The 22,467-nt window shown below is 35.3% G+C and overlaps 1 protein-coding gene across 2 annotated transcripts in view; it reads right to left on the reverse strand.

Annotated features, from left to right (window-relative positions):
• VSIG4 (V-set and immunoglobulin domain containing 4) overlaps window positions 1–22,467 on the reverse strand; it is a 48,582-nt gene that overhangs the window by 20,489 nt on the left and 5,626 nt on the right. The window contains exons 2-3 of one of the 2 annotated variants that reach the window (XM_011383382.2): window positions 21,842–22,198; window positions 20,817–21,098 (exon numbers count right to left, since the gene is read on the reverse strand). In XM_011383382.2, the coding sequence (XP_011381684.1) occupies window positions 20,817–21,098; window positions 21,842–22,198 (639 nt within the window). The remainder of the gene's footprint in view (window positions 1–20,816; window positions 21,099–21,841; window positions 22,199–22,467) is intronic. The other variant, XM_011383384.1, reaches the window with a different exon arrangement.

Consider the following 22,467-nt stretch of genomic DNA (forward strand, 5'->3'; position numbering starts at 1 on the left):
ACATAAACAAATTAAAAAATAAGAATTATACGATCATATCAATAGATGTAGAAATAGCCTTCGACAAGATACGGCATCCATTTATGATCAAAACACTTAACAAAATCAGTATAGAAGGAAAATACCTTAACATAATAAAGGCCATATGTGACAAACCCTCAGCCAACATTATACTTAATGATGAAAACCTAAAAACCTTCCCTCTAAGATCAGGGACAAGACAAGGCTGTCCACTATCCCCACTGTATTTCAATATAACATTGGAGTTCCTAGCCAGTGCAATCAGGCAAGAGAAAGATATAAAAAGCATCCAAATAGGAAATGAAGAAGTCAAACTATCACTATTTGCAGATGACATGATTCTCTACATAAAAATACTCTAACAACTGCACAAGAACATTACTAGAAACAATAAGCAAATACAGTAAAATTTCTGAATATCTATCAGTATTCAAAAATCCATAGTGTTTGTATACTCTAATAATGAAATGTCAGAAAAAGAAGTGGAACTATATGACCCTATTAAAAGAAATCAAAGAAGATACAAATAAATGAAAAGATATTCCATGTTCTTGAATTGGAAGAATCAACATAGTTCAAATGACCTTATTACCTAAAGCATCATACAGATTTAATGCAATCCCCATCAAAATCCCATCGGAGTTTTTAAAAGAAATATGTGGTGACAGAAAGAAATCTAACTATGGGAGGAGAACACACAATGCAATATATATATATGCCTTACTGTTAAATTATACCCCTGAAACTTACTGGATTTTATTGACCAACGTCACCTAAATAAATAAATAAACAAATAAATAATAGAAAAAAAGAGAGATCTCAAATCGATAAACTAATCTTCCACCCTAAAAAGAAAACTAAAAATTAAAGAACAAATTAACAGAGCACAAACAGAATGAAGAGAATAAAGATTTAACATAAATAAATTGAACATAGAAATCTATAGGAAAAATCAACAAAAGTAAAATTTGGTTATTGCAAAAGATCAACATATGAAATATAGCCTAGGAAATATAGTCAATAATATTGTAATACCTATTTATAATGTCAGATGGTTAATGGACTAATCAGGGGGATCACTTTGTGAATTATATAATGTCTAATTACTATGTTATACACCCGAAACTAATATAAAATAATATTGAATGTCAACTCTAAACTGAAATTTACAAAAAAAAATTGAAGAGATCAACATAATTGATAAGCCTTTAACGTGTTGAGGTAAATTGGTACAGTCATCATGGAAAACAGTGTGGAAGTTTCTCAAAAAATTAAGAATAGATGCAGACAACAGTTTAGTGGTTACCAGAGGGAAATAGGGAAGTGGGAAGGTAGATAAGGGTAAAGGGTTTCAAATATATGGTGATGGAAGGAGATTTGACTTTGGGTGGTGAACACACAATGCAATATACAGATGATGTATTATTGAATGTATATTTGAAACATATAATTTTGTTAAACAATGACACCTCAATAAATATAATTAAAATGTTAATACGAATGAGGTATTATTGAATTGTACATTGGATCCTATATAATTTTATTAACCAATGTCACACCAATAAATTTAATAAAAAAACGATTGATAAGCCTTTAGCTAGATCAACCTAGAAAAAGGAAACAAGACTCCAACTCAAAAATCTTTAATAAAAGAGGGGACATTCTATTAACTTTGTAGAAATAAAGAGAACTATAAGGAGATACTATGAACAACTGTAAGACAACAAATTAGTTAAGATGTAAAAGACAAATTTCTAGAAATTCAAAAACTACTGAAACTGACTGAAGAAAAAAAATAGAGAACCTGAATAGGCAGACCTTTACCAAAAAAGATTGATTGTTAATTGAACAACTTCCCATAACGTAAAGGCTAGGCCCAGGTGGCTTCACTGATGAATTCTACCAAAGGTTTAAAGAAAAAAAAAAATAATGTCAATTCTTCACTAATTCTTTTAAAAATTAGGTGAGGTAACGCTTCCCAATTCAGTGTATTAAACCAGGATTATCCTGGTACAAAATCAGATAAAGACATCAAAAGAAAAAAAATACTAAGAACCAATATCTCTTATAAATATAGATGCAAAATTCCTTAACAAAATACTAGCATACCAAATCCAGTAGCATATTAAAAGGATTATGCACCACGACCAAGTGTGGTTTATCCTAGGGATTCAAGATTTGTCCAAAATATAAAGATGAGTTAATGTAATACATGTTATTAGTAGAATAAAGGACAAAAAAATGATAATCTCAATGGACACAGAAAATACACTTAACAAAATGCAACACTTTTATTATGAAAACACTCAACAAAGTAGGAATAGAGGGAACTTTCTTGAACTGTAAAAAAAGCATCTATAATAAACCTACAACTAACATCATACTTAATGGTGAAAGATTGAATGCTTTTCCTGTAAGATCAGAAACAGAAAATAATTTACACTCTCATACCAATTTACTAGAATAGAAGATTCATCCACATTTAATATTTGCTCAGGTAAGTAATTTCCTCCACAATCAGCTTATCTAGAGTTTCCAAAAATTCTTCAGCTGTCTTCATTCATCTCAGTACCTGTAGGATCACCACTCACTTTCATATTAGGTAATGAATAAGGATTCTTGAATAGTTTAAACAAATCAGAGTTAGCAGTAAATTCAACATCACAGTTGGGTCCAGCATTTTCTTTCAACATTGTAAACAATTTTTTTTGCTTTCACTGTGATCATCATGGTGCTGAGAGGGATATGCTTCTGTGTTCGGTCCTCAATCCAGGTCATTAGAAGTTTCTCCATGTTTGGCATGGGCCCTTCTCAAAATTTTGTTAGTCTCATTGCATTCAGTGAAGCAGATCCTTTAATATCTTCCATCACATTGTTCTTGTTTTTCAAGATCATAGCTATGGTGGAATGGGAGATGCCTGACCGGTGAGCAACAATCACCACAGATTTTCCACCTAAGGAGTCCTTAATGAATTTTAATTTTGTTTTCAGGCCAATCACTCAAAGTGTCTTCTTACTATTATTGGCAATATTAGCAGTGGATTTTGTATGTGAGGGTTCATGATGAATTAAATAACACAAGATTAAATCAAGCACAAGAGAACACAATGCAATCAAGAGATGCAGTAAACACAAAATGTTTGAGGCTCCTACCAGCACTACATAATATTATTTTCCAGCAAACTACTTTTTTCATAAGTAGCAAGAGTACACTCTAAAATAATGATAAAAAGTATAGTATAGCATATACACAAACCAGTAACATAGTCATTTATTATTATTATTATAATTATAATAATAATTATAGTTAATAGTTAATAAATAGTTAATAATTATAGTTAATAGTTAATAAATAGTTAATAAAAAGTATAGTAAACACATAAACCAGTAACACAGTCTTTTATTATCATCAAGTATTCTATACTTTATATAATTATATGTGTTATACTTTTATACAACTGGCAGACTGGTAGATTTGTTTACAGCAGCATCACTACAAATGTAGGTAATGTGCTCTGCTATGATGTCACTAGGCTATAGGGACTTTTTAGTTTCAATATAATCTTATGAGACCACCATCATATATGCATTTGACCCGCCATTGACTGAAACATCATTATGTGGCACATAACTGTACCTTCAGTCATTGATATCTGACCAGACTTTCAAGATTATCCAATGGAAAAGCATAGTTTCTTCAACAAATGATGCTGGGGCAAAAGAATGAAAGTGGACCTCTATCTCATGCCATATACAAAAATTAACTCAAAATGGATTAAAGAACTAAACATAAAAGCTAAAACTATGAAACTCTTAAAAGAAAACATAGCAGTAAATCTTCATAACCTTGAGTTTGGTAACGGATTCTTATATATGACACCAAAAACACAAGTATCAGAAGAAAATAGAGATAAATTGGACTTCATCAAAATGAAAAACTTTCATGCATCAAAAAATACTCTCCAAAAAGTGAAAGGAAACCTGTAGAATGGGAGGAAATATTTGAAAATAGTATACCTAAAGGGTCTAGTGTTTAGAATATATAAAAAAAACTCTTACAACTCAACAATAAAAAAGCAAATAAATTTAAAAGTGGGTAAAGTATTTGAATAAACAGTTCTCCAAAAAAGACACACAAATGGCCAATAAGCACATGGAAAGATACTTTGTTAGTCATTAGAGACATGCAAATCATAGCCACAATAAGACACTACTTCACCTTATCTAAGTGTGCTATAATTTAAAAAATAAAATAGAAAATAACAAATTGGTGAGAATATGTATAAATTGCAACACTCGTACACTGGTGGAGATATAAAATAGCACTGCCACTTTGAGAAAGAGTTTGGCTGTTACTTAAAAAGTTAAACATAGAGTGACTATATGACCCAGCAAGTCCACTCTTAGTCATATACCTAGGGAAATTGAAAAAAAAAATACATATGCATGAAAACTTTTACATGATTGCTCGTAGCAGCATTGTTCATAATAGCCTCAAAGTAGAAACCACCCAAATACCCATTGACTGGTGAATGGATAATAGCATGTGTTATATCCATGCAATGGAATATTATGTGGCAATAAAAAATAAAGTACTGCTACGTGCTACAGCAAGATAAACTTAAAAAAATATATTATGCAGAATAAAAGAAACCAAACGCAAAATGTCAACACATATTATATGGTTCAATTTATACAAAATACCCAGAATAAGAAAATCCATAGAGGCAGAAAGCAGATTAGTTATTTCTAGGGTTTGGGGAAATGGAGAATAGAAGTGACTGCTTGGTAGGTAAAGCACTTTATTTTGGAGTGATTAAAATGTTCTGGAATAAGATAATGATGATGTTCATTGCACAACCATCTGAACCACTGAATTGCATACTTTAAAATGCTCAATTGTATAGTATGTGAAGTATATCTGAAAAAGAAGATGTTAGTGAATGGTTGATTGAATTTCATTAGCCCAAGAAAGAGGAAGAAAATTGCAGGCAGACGGAACAACATTTTATGTTTCAGATATGGAGAGATGTTAGAAGATAAGGCTGGATATGTAGGCTAGGGACAGACTAAGGAAGTTTAGGCTTTGTCATTTGGTAGAAGGGTCCATAGAGAGTAATAGGTTTTTGAGAAAGGAGTTAACATTACCGAATCTAAGTTCTGAAAAAAATAATTCTGATAACAGTGTGGTCAGGTTTTTGAAGGTGAGGAAGTGACATATTTTGCCTATTCATTGACAAATATTCATTAAGTGCTGCCTATATGCCAGGTACTATGCTGGACTATAGAGAACCAGTAATGGGTTTTACATCTAGTAATATAAAAAAAATATTCAATATTTACTGAATAAGTTGATGGTTCTGTGAAAACAGAAGGTCATGGGGAGATCATTTAAAAGGCTATTAAAATTGTTCAGAAAATAAGATAATAAAATTATGAGGATATGGGAAAAGAGAGGAGATTAATAAGAGGAGTGGTTCGGTAGTTGAATTCACAGCATTTACTGATCTTGATTATTTGAGAGGTGAAGAAGAGAGAGGTCAGAGATATTGCTGAATCTTTTAACAGGTTTGAGGAACAGGTTTAGTGAATAAAAGGTAAGCTTAGTTTTAAAGAGGCTAGATTAGAAGTGAAACTGTCCAGAGGGAACTATACATTGGGATTTAGCAAGCAGAAGATAAATGAGGGACAAAATTATTGATTTGAGAGACATCAGCCTAGATATGATATTTGAAGCCACAGAAATGAATAAAATCCTGATAAAATGCTATAGAGATACAAGAAGAAAGGAAAGAGAACTAAGTCTTTGAGAACACTTGTAATCAAGGGATGAATGAAGGAAAGGCCAGCAAAGGGGTCTGAGAAAGATCTGTAATCTAGTTCTTAGGAGAACCAAGAGAGAGTGGTGGTGTTGACACTAGTGTTTGAAAGAGTTTTGAGTAAGAAGGAATGTTTAACAGGGTCAAATGATACAGAGATGCTGAGGAGGATGTGTGTGAATGGAGAGGTCTTGGGTTTTGGTGATTTGGAGGTCAGTAATGACTCCAGTTTACAAAGTTATGTTGTGGTAAATTTGGAGGGACAACCAATGGAAGCTATCTTCTTCAGAAGGTTGATAGTGGCCATAGGAAAGATATGGGGTGGCAGATGGAGAGAAAGTTTTTTTTTTAAATAACATATATCTGTATATATGTATGTCAGGCTTACATACATACACATGTACATATATATTATACATGCATGCATACATACATATTAGACTTAGGTGGAAGACAATGGGTGGAACAGGGAGTTGGAGTAGCTGAGGTTAAGACCTCAAGTGGAGGGTTTGCTGTGGAGAAAAGAAAGACATATCTCACTTTGAGCCAAAAGGAGATGGGTAGGAAAATGTCGAGGCAGGGAAGGTTGTTGATAGAATTCACATCTGAGAGGGTCTGGATCTTATCAGAGAAGAAGGAAGTGAATAGCTGCTATAAGGAATAGAACGAAGATGAGCAAATTGATTGGCAAACAGTATGGAGATAAGCAATGGGTATCAGAGCAAAAAACTAACATGAGAACAATGCATCTCTAGTTGTTCTTTTTTTTTTTCTTTCTGTAAGCGGAACTCAGAAGTTCGAGAGCATGAGAAAATCATGGTCTATAGGACCATCCCAGAACTGAGGAACATCACAGAGGTGAGGAAGAAGGATGAGGGGCTGAGAGCTATGTAGAACAGAGATGAAACAGGGAACCAGACTCATGGGACCAAATTGAAGTCGAGAAGGAGGCCAGAGGAAGGTAAGAAAAAAGGAGGTAGAGGAAGCCAAGAGAGAGAAGCTTGGCTCAGAGAGCAGGAAAAAGTGGAAGACTGAGCAATTTCTCTGAGTTTCAGTTTTCTTATCCATCAGTAAGGGACAGTGATGAGCATTGCCTAATAGCTTTGTTGCTTGTAAGCATGGGCTGTGATTAAAAAAAAAAAAATAGACAGGTTGATTGCTTGTGAGCAAAATCCTGACTGCATGAGCTAGGAACTAACTTACAGAAATGTTTAACTTGGCTCTCTATATAGTACACATTCTTGGATATTTTGGCCATGCCCTGCTCCCTCTGCTTGACCAGATTGTCATCTCTCAGAGAACTGGGTCTGTGTCCATACAATTCTTTCAAAGTGAGACTGCCTTTGTTCCCCACAAAACTAACAGACCAAAACCTTCAGCACACCCTCACTACAAATCAACTTTGGGAAACAAATCCTTCCAGTAAAACACAGGAGTCTCAAACTAACATTAGTTGAGTTCAAGTCAACGTGGCTGAGTAGATAAATTTTGTTCTCATCTCCTCTCATGACCACATCAAAATTACAACTAAATCATAGAACAATTAACCTGGAGAAATGTCTGAAGACTAGCTGCACAGAAGTCTTATACTAAGGATATAAAGAAGCCATGTTGAGGCTGTTAGGAGGGATGGTGAGCATCAGGAGGAATATCTCAGCTGCAGAGGTTCCCCATGAAGAGCAAGGGATCCCAGCCCCACAATGGAGTCCCCAGCCCAAAGCACTAGTGCCAGAAAGAGGAGCCCTCACAACACCTCACTGTGAAAATCAACAGAGATTCCCTTCATCTGGGTGAGACCAAAGGCTGCTGGAAACCCAGGCATTTTCTTAAAGGGACTGCATACAGACACACTCACAGGCACTTGCTCTGGGCTCTGGTGAAGGGACAGCAATGGGGCGGGGAGACTAAGGACATACAAGGAGAGACTGAATTGTATGGCTTCAGAATGAGGGCTGAAACGACAGCACCATTATCACTGTGTTGAGCTCTTCTCCCACACAACTGGCAGGTAGGTGCCATCTTTCCTATATTGAACCCTCCTCCCACATGGCCAAATATAAATCTGCATTAACCTGGTAAACACCTCTTGTCCCACCCTGATGACTCCTTGAGACCCAGCCCCACCCAACTTCCACACCTTCAGAAGTTCTCCTAGTGGCAAGCAGCCAGGCTTAGCAAGTCTGTGCACCAACACAGGCTCTTTTCAGTGATGGGCAATGGGTCTTGGCCCATGCTGCAGTCTTTCTTAAAAACTCTCAAAGGTCCACAAGACTCAGGCAGGTGGAGACTGGCCTCAATGTGCCATGTACCTCTTACTAAGTGGCCCTAGGTTTGGCACTAGTGCCATATGTGAATCTGCATTAAGCAGGTTAACAACACTTGCCCCACCCTGGTTATTCCCTGAAACCCCACCTCACTCAACTCACATACTGCCTGAAGTTCTTTCAGTGGCTGAGACTTAAGAGCAGTCTACAGGCCTTGGCAGCCCTTGGGGTCCCCTGTGCCTTTGGCTAAATGGACCCAGGCCCAGTACTGTGACCAGCCTCAGGTCACAGCATGGCCTCTCCCACATGTCTCCAGACCCCATACAGGCAGCTACCAACCATGGATTGCTTTATAGTTTCTACAAGGTAGCCAGTCCAGGGCAGTTACAGGTGGCAGCTGACTTTGGCCTGAACCAGAGACACTAACACGGGGCCCCAGAACCAACACACCTGGTGGCCTGATTCAGATCACAACAGAACAGAACTTGATTATCTCCAGAAGCAACAAACCCAAAGGGTAGTCTCAGCAGGCACACAAGCCCACTGAGGTAAATCATGATCTGTGGAGTCAGACCCCACAAAGCAGCTCATATGTGGTCATGGCCAATCCTTACAGTCAACTGGAGGGTCAATCCCACCAAATGACATGCACACAACAATCAAGGACATACAGAATCCACACAAGAGACACTCCTGGAGTACCTAGTTGAGGTGATCAGGGAGACTGTGCCACTGGCCCAACAAGACACCAACTACAGAAAGCCACCCTGCCAAGATAGGGAGACTAGTAAATCTACCTAATAAAAACAAACATAGAGAGATTGCCAATATGAAGAAACAAAGAAATGTCTCAAATCAAAGAAAAGGAGAAAACTCCAGAAAAAGGACTAAACAAAATGTGGGCAAGCAATCTACCAGATATTTAAGAAACTTAATGAGAATCTCAACAAAAAGATAGTAAGCATTAAAAAAGGACATAGAAATCATAAAAAAAGCACTAATCAGAAATGAAGAATACAATAACTAAAATGAATACACTAGAGGGAATCAACAGCAGATTAAATAAAGCAGAGGATAAAATCAGTAATTTGAAAGACAAGGTAGCAGAAAACAGCCAATTGGAACAGAAAAAAGAAGAAAAAAAAAGAATAGTTTAAGAGATCCTTGGAGCAACATCAAGCATTAACAACATTCGCATCATAGGTGTACCAGAAGGAGAAGAAAGAGAACAAGAGATTGAAAATCTATTTGAAGAAATAAAGAAAACATTCCTAACCAGGTGAAGAAGATAGACATACAAGTCCAGGAACTGCAGAGAGTCCCAGACAAGATGAGCGAGCCCAAAGAGGCCCACACCAAGACACATCATAACTAAAATACCAAAGGTTAAAAACAAAGACAGAATCTTAAAAGCAGCAAGAGAAAAGCATTTAGTTTCCTAAAAGGGAGCTCCCATAAGACTGTCAGCTGATTTCTCAACAGAAAAATTGCCAGCCAAAAAGGAGTGGCAGGAAACATTCAAAGTGATGAAAAGTAAGGGTCTACAACCAAGATTACTCTACTCAACATAGCTATCATTTAGAATTGAAGGAGAGGTGAAGAGCTTCCCATACAAGAAAAAGCTAAAGGAGTTCATCAACATCAAACAAGTACTACAATAAATGTGAGAAAAACATCTTTAGGAAGAAGAAAAAATTAAAAAATATGAATAACGAAATGGCGATAACTACATATCTAGCAACAATTACTTTGGCTAAATGCTCCAATCAAAAGACATATGGTAGCAAATGGATAAGAAAATAAAAGCGATATGCATATTTTCTACAAGAGACACACTTTATTTATTTTTTTAAATTAAGTTTATTGGGGTAACATTGGTTAAGACAATTATATAATTTTCAGGTGTACATTATAATTTGACATCTGTACATTCTATTGTGTGTTTACCACCCAAAGTCCAATTTCCTTGAGCTACCATATATTTGATCCCATTTACCCACTTCACCCTCTCCCTAAACCATATATTTGATGCGCTTTACCTCATCTCCCTCCCCCGTAATCCCCAACCTCTATCCTCTGGTAACCACTAGTTTACAGTTCATGTCCATGAGTCTGTGTCTCCAGTTCATTTGTCGCTTTTAGGTTTATATCCCACATATAAGTGATAACATATGATTTTCAACTTTTTCAATCTGGCTTATTTCGCTTAGCATGATTATCTTGAGGTCCAACCATATTGTTGCAAATGACAGTATTTCATCCCTTCTTATAGGTGAATAATATTCTATTGTATATATGTACCACAGCTTCTTTATCCAATCATCTATCATAGGACACTTCTGTTGCCTGCATGTCCTGGCCACTGTGAATAATGCTGCTATGAACATTGTTCTGCAAATACCATTATAGACATGATTTTTTAAGTCTGTGGGGTAAATACCCAGTAGAGGGATTGCTGGATCATATGGTAGATCCATTCTTAGTTTTTTGAGTAACTTCCATACTGTTTTCCATAGTGGCTGCAACAATTTGCATTCCCACCAGCAGTGTATGGGGGTTCCTTTCTCTCTGCAACCTCTCCAGCATTTGTTATTACTTGTCCTGTTGATTATAGCTATTCTAACAGCTGTGAGATGGTATCTCATTGTGGTTTAGATTTGTATTTTCCTAATAGCTAGGGATGTTGAGCATCTTTTCACATATTTCTTGACCATTTGTATGTCCTCTAGGGAGAAATGTCTGTTCAGGTCCTCTGCCAAGCTTTTGATTGGATTGTTTTTTTGTTTTTGTTTTTGTTATTGAGTTGTATGAGTTCTTTGTATATTTTAGATATTAGGCCCTTTTCAGAGATATTGCTTGCAAATATGTTTTCCTATTTAGATGGTTGTCTCTTTATCTTGTTGATGATTTCTTTTGCTGAGAAGAAGCTTTTTAGTTTGATGTAGTCCCATTCATTTATTTTAGCTTTTACTTCCCTTGCCTTTGAAGTCAAATTCATAAAATCTTCTTTAAGTCTAAGATCTTTGATTTTAACCCTATGTTTTCCTCTGTGCATTTTACTGTTTCATGTCTTATATTCAGTTCCTTAATCCATTTTGAGTTAATTTTGGTGTGTGGTGATAGACAAGAGTCTAGTTTCATTCTTTTGCAGGTGGCCTTCCAGTTTCCCCAGAACAAATTATTGAAGAGGCTTTCCTTTCTCCAGGGTATGGTTTTGGCTTTTTTTTGTCAAAAATTATTTCCCATATAAATATGGGTTTACTTCTGGACTCTCAATTCTGTTCCACTGCTCTGTGGGTCTGTTTTGCTGCCAATACCATGTCGTTTTGATTACTGTCACTTTGTAGTATAATTTAAAATTGGGCAGAATGATGCCTCCAGCCTCGTTCCTTTTGCTCAGCATGGCTTTGACAATTGGGATCTTTTGTGCTTCCATACAATTCTGATGTTTTTTTTGTTCTATTTCTTTAAAAAAAGGCCGATTGGATTTTTATGGGGATTACATTAAATCTGTATAATGCTTTAGGTAATATGGTCATTTTAAAAATGTTAATTCTTCCAATCCAAGAATACAGAATATCTTTCCATTTCTTTGTATCTTCTTCGATTTTTTTAAAAATAGAATCTTATAGTTTTTATTATATAGGTCCTTCACATGTTTCGTTAAATTTATTCTGAGTTATTTTATTCTTTTTGTTGCAAATGCAAAAGGAATTATTTTTTCCACTTCTTTTTCTGACGCTATGGATTTTTGAATGTTGATTTTGTATACAGAAACTTTTTTATATTTGCTTATTGTTTCTAGTAGTGTTCTTGTGGAGTCTTTAGGGTTTTCTATATAGAGAATCATGTAATCCCTAAATAGTGACAATTTTACTTTTTTGATTGCTATTTGGATGCCTTCTATGTCTTTCTGTTGTCTGATTGCACTCTCTAGGACCTCCAATGTTATATTGAATAAGAGTGGCGATGGTGGACAGCTTTGCCTTTTTCCTGATCTTAGAGGGAATGTTTTTAGTTTTTCATCATTAAGTATAATGTTAGCTGAGGGTTTGTCAGATATGGCCTTAATTATGTTAAGGTATTTTCCTTCTATACTGATTTTGTTAAGTGTTTTTATTATAAATGAGTTTTATTATTATTATCTTGTTAAAGGCTTTTTCTGCATTTTATTATAAATGAGTTTTATTATTATCTTGTTAAAGGCTTTTTCTGTATCTATTGATATAACCATATGATTGTTAATTTTTATTTCTTTATATGGTGTGTCACATTTATTGTATTGTGTATACGGAACCATCCCTGTGCCTTTGGGATGAAGCCCACTTGATCGTGGTGTATAATCTTTTTAAAATGTTGTTGTATTCGGCTCGCTAGTATCTTATTTAAGATTTTTGCATCTGTGTTCATGAGAGATATTTGTCTGTAGATTTCTTTTTTGTGTGTTATCTTTACCAGGTTTTGGAATCAGAGTAATATTGGACTCATTAAATGAGTTGAGAAGTACTGCCTCCTCTTCAATTTTTTGGAAGAGTTTGAGGAGAATAGGCATTAAATCTTTGAATATTTGGTAGAATTCACTGGTGAAGGTATCTGGTCCTGGACAATTACTTTTTGGTAGGTTTTTGATGATTGTTTAAATTTTTCATACTGCTGTTGGTGTATTTAGATTTTCCAGTTCTTCTTGATTCAGTAAACGAAGATTGTATTTTTCTAAATACTGGTCCATTTCTTCTAGGTTATTAAATTTGGTGTTATATACTTTTTCATAGTATTCATATAAGATCCTTTGTATTTCTACGATGTCAGTCATAATTCCTCCTCTTTCGTCCCTGATTTTTTTTTATTTGTGTCCTTTCTCTCGCTTTTTTTTTTTTTTTAGTGAGTCTAGCTGGAGGTTTCTCAATTTTATTAACCTTCTCAAAGAACTAGCTCTTTGTTGCATTTATTTTTTCTGTCATATTTTTTTGTTTTCCATTTCATTTATTTCTGTTCTAATTTTGATTATTTCTTTCCTTTTGCTGACTTTAAGCTTCATTTGTTCTTCCTTTTCTTGTTTTTTGAAGATGAAGCATTAGGTTGTTTATTTGGGTTTGTTCAGGTTTTTGGAGAAAAGCCTGTAATTATATGAACTTTCCTCTTATGATCACTTTTGCTGTGTTCCGTGTTCCGAAAGTTTTCATATGTTGTACTATCATTAGCATTCATTTCTATGTATCTCTTGATCTCTCTTTTTATTCCTTCTCTGACCCAGTTATTCTTCAGTAGCATGTTGCTTAATCTCCATTTATTTGTGGTTTTCTTGCTTTCTTTTTGCAGCTGATCTCTAGTTTCAAAGCTAGATCATAGATTGTGGTTGGTAAGATTTCAACTTTCTTATATTTGTTGAGGCTATCTCTGTGTCCCAGTATGTGGTCAATCCTTGAGAATGTTCCATGTGAACTAGAGAAGAATGTATAAAGCAGCTGTTTTGGAATAGAAAGCTCTGTAAATGTCAATTATGTCCAGTTGGTCTAATGTGTCATTTAAGGATTGTATTTCCTTATTGATTTTCTGTTTGGATGATCTGTCCATATCCGACAGAGGAATATTTAGGTCCCTTACTACGATAGTGTTTTGGTCTCTTTCTCCTTTTAGTTCTGCTAGTAATTGCTTTACATATTCCGGGGCTTCCTGAGTGGGGGCATGGACATTAATAAGTGTTATGTCTTCTTGGTGTATGATTCCCTTTATCATTATGAAGTGTCCCTCGGTATTTTTCTTTATCGTTTTTATTTTGTAGTCTATTTTGTCTCATATTAGTACTGCTACTCCCACTTTTCTCTGAATGCCATTTCCTTGAAATATCATTTTCCACCCGTTCACTTTGAGTCTTTGTCTTTGGAGCTGAGATGTTTCTCCTGGAGGCAGCATAATGTTGGGCTTTGTTTTTTTTATCCATTCTGCTACTCTGTGCCTTTTTATTGGTGAGTTCAACCCATTTACATTTAGGGTGATTATTGAAATATGAGGTTTTCTTATAGCCATTTTATCTTTTGCTTTCTGGCAGCTCAGTATTTTCTTGTCTTTGTTTTTGTTTTCTTTATATTGGTTGGATTTATGGGTTTTCTCTCCGATTTTTCTTGTTTTATGTTATATATTTCAGTTCTGAATCTTCTGTGTGTGGTTACCATTGCAAATTTGTAAAGGATAGTGTGTGTGTGTGTGTGTGTGTGTGTGTGTATTTGTCCATTTTTTCTGCGCATGCCTTATATCCAGTTCCCTTTGTGAATTTGGATCTTTGAGTCCTCCCCTTTGCAGTCATTGTTGTCTCAATTTATCCCTATGTATGCTGAATATTCATTACTAACTTGCTATAGCAATTCTCTTCTTATTATTTCAGCTTATAATGCCCTGTTCTTAGTAAGGGTTGCACTCCTCTGCTTCTACTTGCCTGATAGTCACTTTATTCCTAATTATGTTTTTTTTTTTTTTTTGGTTATTTTGTTTTAGGTGTCGTGACCTCTTTCAATATTCCCTGTATGTCTGTATATCTGCAAAGTCTTAATTTTCCTTCATATCTAAAGGAGAGCTTAGCCGGATACATTATTCTAGGCTGGTAGTTCCTTTCACTTAATAGTTTAAATATTTAATTCCATTGCTTTCTGGCTTGTAACATTTGAGCTGAGAAGGCCGAGGATAATCTAATGAGTTTTCCTTTATAAGTTACCGTTTTCTTCTCCCTGGCTGCCTTGAGAATTCTGTCTTTGTCGCTGATTTTTGATAACTTTAATACAATGTGTCTTGGTGAAGGCCTTTTTGGATTGAGATAATGGGGAGTTCTGTTGACTTCTTGAATTCCAAGCTCCAGCTCATTTCTTAGATTTGGGAAATTCCCATTCACTATTTGTCTGAAAATACTTTTTAGTCCCTGCTCCTTTTCCTCGCCTTTGATAATGCGCATTATTTTTACGTTTCCTCTCATGATATCAGCTAGTTCTTGTTTTTCTCTTTCATTATTTTTCATTCTTCTATTTCTCTCTTCTTTCTTCTGATTTATTTCTGCATTTCTGTCTTAGACATCACTGATCCTTTCCTCCATGTGATCGACTCTATTTCCCAAGCTTGCTATTTCATTTTTCAACTCTCGCAGTGTGTTCTTCCTCTCCAGAAGTTCTATTTGGTTCCTTTTGAGAGCTTCGGTCTCCTTCCTTTGCTCTTCTGATAGTTTTTTTCATTTCTTGAAATCATTGAATGACTCGTTTCGGAATTCACTGTGTTCTTTTCAGAAGTACCATCTTGAATTCTCTGTCATTTAAGTCACATATTTCTCTGTCTATAAATTTATTTTCTGGAGAGTTTTCTCTTTCTTTCTGGGTTGCCATGTCACCTTCGTTGTCCATGGTGTTTAATGGACTGTCTCTCCACATGGGCATTAATAGAAATGTATTCTGCTTTTTTTCCAGAAAGAAGATTTATTATATAACAGTCTCTCTTTAGCCTGTTGCAAAGAAGGTGCTTTTCTTTTGGTTTTCAGTAGGTGGCGTCTAAGCCTCTTGGATCGCTGTTTCATGTAAAGCTTTAAAAAAAAAATGCTTTTTTATTTTCTTATAGATATTTAATCACACTCACTACCCTCAATTTCAATCTCTGTCAATGTTAGCAGCGTTTTCGGTAGTGTTTGCTCTGATCTCCCTTGGGCTTCGCAGTGTTCGGTATCAGAGGGTAGGGCGGGAGAGGCCATCTAGGTTGAGGGATGAGGGCTGCAGCTCATCCTTTGTTTTGCAACCATGGCTGGTAAAAATCAACTGTTGTTTTTCTGCCTTCCTGCTTCTCTGCGTTCTGCCCTGATAACTGGGTCTTGCTGCCAAATGCGTGGAACTCACAATTCTCCCTGGCAGAGTTGTTCAGGCAATTTGCTGCATCTTCTCCTCTCCTCTTCCTCCTAAGGGAGCTCTGGTAGATGCAAGAGGCAGTTTCTTTATTTCTCCCATTCCACTGCATGACACCCATGATTCTGACATGTGGTAGCTCTTATGAGCAGATCTCATGCTCAGACGTGCTGGTGGGCAGTTTGGGTGTTTTTGTTGAGTTTTAGATGTTCAACTTATTGTTGTTTCAAGGAGAGAGATCTGGGGACATCTACCACTTCACCATTTTCCAAAAAAGAAGATACTCACTTTCAATCAAAAGCACACACAGATTGAATGTAAAAAAAGGAAAGAAATTATGCAAATGGAAACAAAAATACTGTGATATCAATACTTATATCAGATAAAATAGACTTTAAAACAAAAGCTATAATAAGAGACAAAAGGAACATTTTATAATGAAAAAGATATCAATCAAACAAGAAGCTATAATCCTTGTAAACATGCACCCAACATAGCAGAGGACTTTAATATCCTATTGACACCCCAATGATTAGATCTTCCAGGCAAAAAATCAACAAGAAAAAAAGCAGTCTTAATTGACACATTGGACCTAATGAAATTGATAGTTTTAGAACTTTTCACCTCCAAAGCAGCAGAATTCATATTCTTTTCAAGTGCACATGGAACATTGTCCAAGATAGGTCACACGTTGAGGCCACAAAACAAGAGTTCATAAATTTAAGAAGAGAGAAATTTTGCCAAACAACTTTTTTAACAACAATGGTATGAAAGAAGAAATCAATTACAAAAAAAAACCACTGAAAAATACATTTATCACATGGAGGCTAAATAGCATGCTACTAATCATGAATGAGTTAATAATGAGATCAAGAAAGGAGTCAAGAAATACCTAGATAAAGATGAAAATGAAAACACAACAACTCGAAATATATGGGGCACAGCAAAAAGCAGTCCTAAGAGGAAAATTCATATCAATACAAGTCCACCTCAAGAAACAAGAAAAATCTTAAATGAATAATCTAACCTTACACCTAAAGTACTAGAGAAAAAACAACAAACAAAGCTCACAGTGAGTAGAAGGAAGAGAATAATAAAGATGAGAGTAAAAATAAAAGAAAGAAAAACTTTAAAAATAATACAAAAGATCAAAGAAACCAAGAGCTGTATCTTTGAAAAGATAAATAAAATTGATAAACCTTTAACCAAACTGATGAAAAAAGAGGTCACTAAAATAAAATCAGAAATGAAAGAGCATAGGGGACAACTGACACAACAAAAATACAAGATTGGAATAAAACACTATGAACAATCATATGCCAACAAATTGGAAAACCTGAAAGAAATGGATACATTCTTAGAAACATACAATCTCCCAAGACCAAATCAAGAAGAAACAGAAAATTTTAACAGACTGATTACTATGAATGAAATTCCAATAAACAAAAGTCCTGGCCCAGATGGCTGCACAGGTAAATTTTACCAAACATTGAATGAAGAATTAACACCTATCCTTCTGAAACTATTTCAAAATATTGAAGAGGAGGGAAGGCTCTCAATTTTTTGTGAGGCCACTATTATGTTGATTCTGAAACCAGACAAACACATTACAAAAAAATTATAGGCTAATATCCATGATGAATATAGATGCAAAAATCCTCAACAAAATATCAGCAAACCAAATTCAGCAATACATTAAAAAGATCATACACCATGATCAAGTTGGATTTATTTTTGGGATGCATGTTAAATTCAATATCCACAAATCAATTAATGTGATACATTACATGAACAAAATAAAAAATAAAAATCATATCATATCAATAGATCCAGAAAAATGCGTTTGACAAAATCTAGCACTCATTTATGATAAAAAAGAAAAAGTTTAGCAAAATGGAAATAGAGGGAGTATACTTCAACATAATAAAGGCTGTATCTGACAAACCCACAGCTAACATCATACTCAATAGTGAAAAGCTAAAAGCATTTTTTCTTGTGATAAGGAGTGAGACAAGAATGTTCACTTTTACTACTATTATTTAACATGGTATTGGAAGTCCTAACCACAGGATTCAGACAAGAAAAATAAATCAAAGGAATCCAAATTAGAAAAAAAATAATACAAGTGTCATCATTTGCAGATGACATGATACTATATAGAAAAAAAAAAACTAAATATTCCACCAAAAGAATTATTAGAACTGAGAAATGAATTAAGTAAAGTAGCACGATACAAAATTAGTATTCAGAAATTGATTGCATTTTTATACACAAATAACAAACTGTCAGAAAGAGAAATTAAGAAAACAGTCCTATGTACAATTGCATCAAAAAATAACTAGGAATAAATTTAACCCATGTGGTAAAAGACCTTATTTGGAAAATTATAACATTGAAGAAAAAAAACTGAAAATAAAAATTAATGGAAGCATATATCATGCTCATGGATAGGAAGAATTAACATCCTTAAAATTTCCATATTATCCAAAGCAATCTATAGATTCAATACAATCCCTATCAAAATATTAATGGCATTTTTTCACAGAACTACAATAAATAATCCTATAATTTCTATGGAATCTCAAATAGTCACAGCAATCTTGAGAAAGAATAACAAAGTTATAGGTATTACAATACCTGATATCGAAGTATACTACAAGACTATAGTAATCAAAACAGCATGGTATTAGCATGAAAAAAGACATGTAGATCAATGGAACAGATTAGAGAGTTCAGAAATAATCCCATGCCTACATGGTCAGTTAATTTATGACAAAGGAGGCATGAATATACAATGGAGAGAAAAGGAGTCTATTTTAAGTGGTGTTGGAAAAACTGGACAAATACATCAAAAAATGAAACTACACCATCTTTTCACATCATATACAAGAATAAACTCAAAATAATTAAAGACTTAAATGTGAGACCCAAAATCGTAAAACTCTTAGAAGAAAACATGGGCAGTAAACTCTCTGACATTGTTCTTGGTAATTTTTTTTGTTTTTTGATATATGTTCTTGGACAAGAGAAACAAAAGAAATAATAAACAAATGAAACTACATCAAATTAAAAAGATTTTGCACAACAAAGGTAACCATCAACAAAATTAAAAGATAACCAACTGAATAGGGGAAGATATTCACCAATGATATATCCAATAAGGGGTTAATATCAAGACTTCATAAATAACTTAAATAACTTAATGCCCAAAACCAAACAATCCAATTAAATATTGGCAGTGAACCTAAATAGACCTTTCATCTGAGGACATACAGATGGCCAAAAGACATATGAATAGATGTGCAACATCACTAATCAGAGAAATGCAAGTTAAAATCACAATAAAATATCACCTCAACCCTGTTGGAATGGCAGTCATCAATTAAAAAAAAAAACAAGTATCAATAAATAAAAAAAATCAAGTACTGGCAAGGATGTGGAGAAAAAGGAACTCTCCAGCACTATTAACGGGATTTTAAATTGTTGCATCCACTATGGAAAGCACTATGGCAGTTCCTCAAAATATTAAAAATAGAACTACTATAGGACCCAGAAAAGAAATCCAAAACACTAGTTTGAAAAGATATATGCACTCCTATGTTCATTGCAGTATTATTTACAATAGCTAAGATATAGAAGCAACCTATGTGCACATCAAGAGATGATTGGATAAAGAAGCAGTAAATATGCACAATGGAATATTACTCAGCCATAAAAGAGCAAAATCTTACCATTTGTGACAACATAAATAGATATAGAGGGTATTATGCTAAGTGAAGTAAGTCAGTCAGAAAAAGACAAATACCATATGATTTCATTTATATATGGCATCTAAAGAATATAATAAGTAAACAAAAAACTAACATCACTCTCCTAACCCAATTTGTGAGAGCCTGTTTGCTTATTTTCCTTTCTATGGAGCTATCTTCAGAGAATAGTAATTTTCACATTGCTCTGAGGAAATTTCTCTAAAATCAATTATTTCTTAAAATACTTTGAACAATGGCAGCTTTGTTGGAATATGTGTCTTCACTTCCAAGGAGACCTTTTCGAAGGTGATAGGACTCACTTTTACATGTCACTACTGGGCTGGTCATTTAAACCCTCACCTGTAGCCTTTATGTACAGAGTTTGTATTGCCCCTAGGATAATGCTGTAAGAAATAGTCAGACCTCGATTAATGAGGGTCAATATTCATTGACACCTCAACTACAACTTGCATTCTGTTTTAGGAAGAAGGGAGATAAATTTAAAGGAACTATGTAGAGATCTGTCTTTATTTCACAAAGCAAAATCAAATATAAACAACAAAATAACAAATTATCTCACCAAACCAAACAACAAACAAACAAACAAAAATATTCCAAAGGGTATTTAGGAGCTAGTATAGATTCAACCATGAGAGACAATCGGATATAGTAGAAAGAACATAAAATCTGAGTGCAAATCTGACTTGAACTTCCTATATACAAGCCTCTTGGTAAGTAGGTTTCCCTTTCTGACTCTCAATTTCCTCTTCTTTAAAATGAGATAGCTGTGGAATTCAATAAGAAAATGTGTTTTGGGTTCTTGTGCGTTGTGTCTGGCAAATACAAGGTACCTAGTAAATGTCCCTTTTCCCTATATCATCTTTACTCAATCTATAACATGACAGACATTGTCTCCTGCCTTATTGTCCTCTGTCCAGAATTATTTTTTTTCTTTGTGATTGTACAACCAAGGCCCCCCATCCACACACATAAATCAATCTTTTTTGTTCTTTGGCATAAGGACACTCTACTAAGGTATCTCTGGAACAAGGTGGTCCATTGAGATGCTAACCAGGAGAGAGGGTTGCTCACCTTTGACCACAAACTTCACAATGTCGCTGTGCTGTTCGGAGCCTACCCGTCCCTTGGCAGTACAAAAATAGTAGCCCGAGTCAGCCATCACAGCAGGTTTGAAGAGTAAAGTACTCAAGTTTGCTAATCGAATGTGTTCTTGGTTGTTAGTCTGTTTCTTGTACCAAACATATCTGATGGGAGGAGAACCCCAAGCCTCACACTGAAGGCTAATCCTCATTCCCTGGGGCACTGTGAAGCCATAGCCATTGCCAGTCGTCACTGTGGGCTTGGAAACAGAGACTGCAAAAGGAAAACAAGAGAGGAGGCTCTGGGAAGTTATAAAGATATGGGAACACAAGGCCGAGTCATCCATTATGGGTATAGGGGTGTGTATTTCTCTGCAAAGGGAACTAAAAAGGGCTCGTGACTTGGAAAAGAAGAAGGAATAGGACAATGTAAACAAAAATAGCTTCCTTTGGAGGATTAGGTACTACTTTGTAGTATCTGGGGTTTTGGATTATCTGGAGTTGAAAACCAACTGACTTTAAAAAAATAATATAGTTTTTTTTTTAAGCTCAAATGGAGTTTTGGGATTATCTGCAGGTTTTAGATTATAAAGGATAGATATAAAGTTGCCAAGCCAACCAAATTTATCTTGGCTAAGCCCTGCATCACTTTCCTCAGGGTTTCTCTGTCAGCATCAATCCACATTTCGATATCCTGATAAGCTACACTAATTTTTATGAGTTTTAAGACCCAGATCCCAAGAAGGGAAACAAGGCTGTGGATGCTGGAATTTCTAGGACATCTGAAGGGATAGAGATTTGAAAGCCAGGAACCCTTCCCAACACTTTTAAAATTATGCTATGGGAGTGATGACTCTGAGGATTATTTGTCCATTTCTTCTGATTAGCACATATAACAGAAGGGAGAGACTATGTACAGTTTAACAAAAGTCTTTGGGTTTCTCAGGGTTTTCTAGAATTACAGTCCTCTATTGGGTCTTTGCCTATCAGTGTTTTCCTACCCCCATGATGACTCACGTTTCTGGACACGGAGTTCAATGATCTTATCTCTCACCACTTGGTTGCCATCAGGGGTCTGCCAAGTGACTTCACAAGTGTAGTGGCTCCGGTCATCCATCTCCAGAGTATTCAGTTTGAGGGAAACATCTCCTAGAACCTCATGGTTCACATACAGGCGGCCCCAGTACTTTGCTTGCTGGATATGGTCTCCAGAAGAGTCACGTAGGAAGATGGTGACTGGGTCTGAGCCACGTTGTACCAACCACTTTACCAAGACTTGGGTGTAGCCTTGCAGAGGGCCATAGGTGCAGGGAATATTCACATCTCCTTTCCAAGGCCCTCTCACACTCTCGGGCGCTTCCAGGATGGGATGGCCTGAAGATGAGAAACAGAGGAAAAATGCAGACATAGATGGCACACTCACCTGGGAGCTAGGGTAGCAGTGGCAGTCCTCAAGAGGCTTCTGAGAAATATTCTTCAACTTTCCTTCAATCACGCTTTCAGATTTTCTGTACCCTTTTATTCTCTGCCAGCTTTCTCATCAACTAGAACCAGTCCCAAGAAGGAAAGCCCTTAAGATTATTTAGCTTTTATAAGTTCCAAGTCCTTTTTCTGTCACTTCTGTATTGTGAGGTGACCCTGGG

This window comes from Pteropus vampyrus, unplaced genomic scaffold, assembly GCF_000151845.1.
Source record: "Pteropus vampyrus isolate Shadow unplaced genomic scaffold, Pvam_2.0 Scaffold516, whole genome shotgun sequence".
Lineage (NCBI taxonomy): Eukaryota > Metazoa > Chordata > Mammalia > Chiroptera > Pteropodidae > Pteropus > Pteropus vampyrus.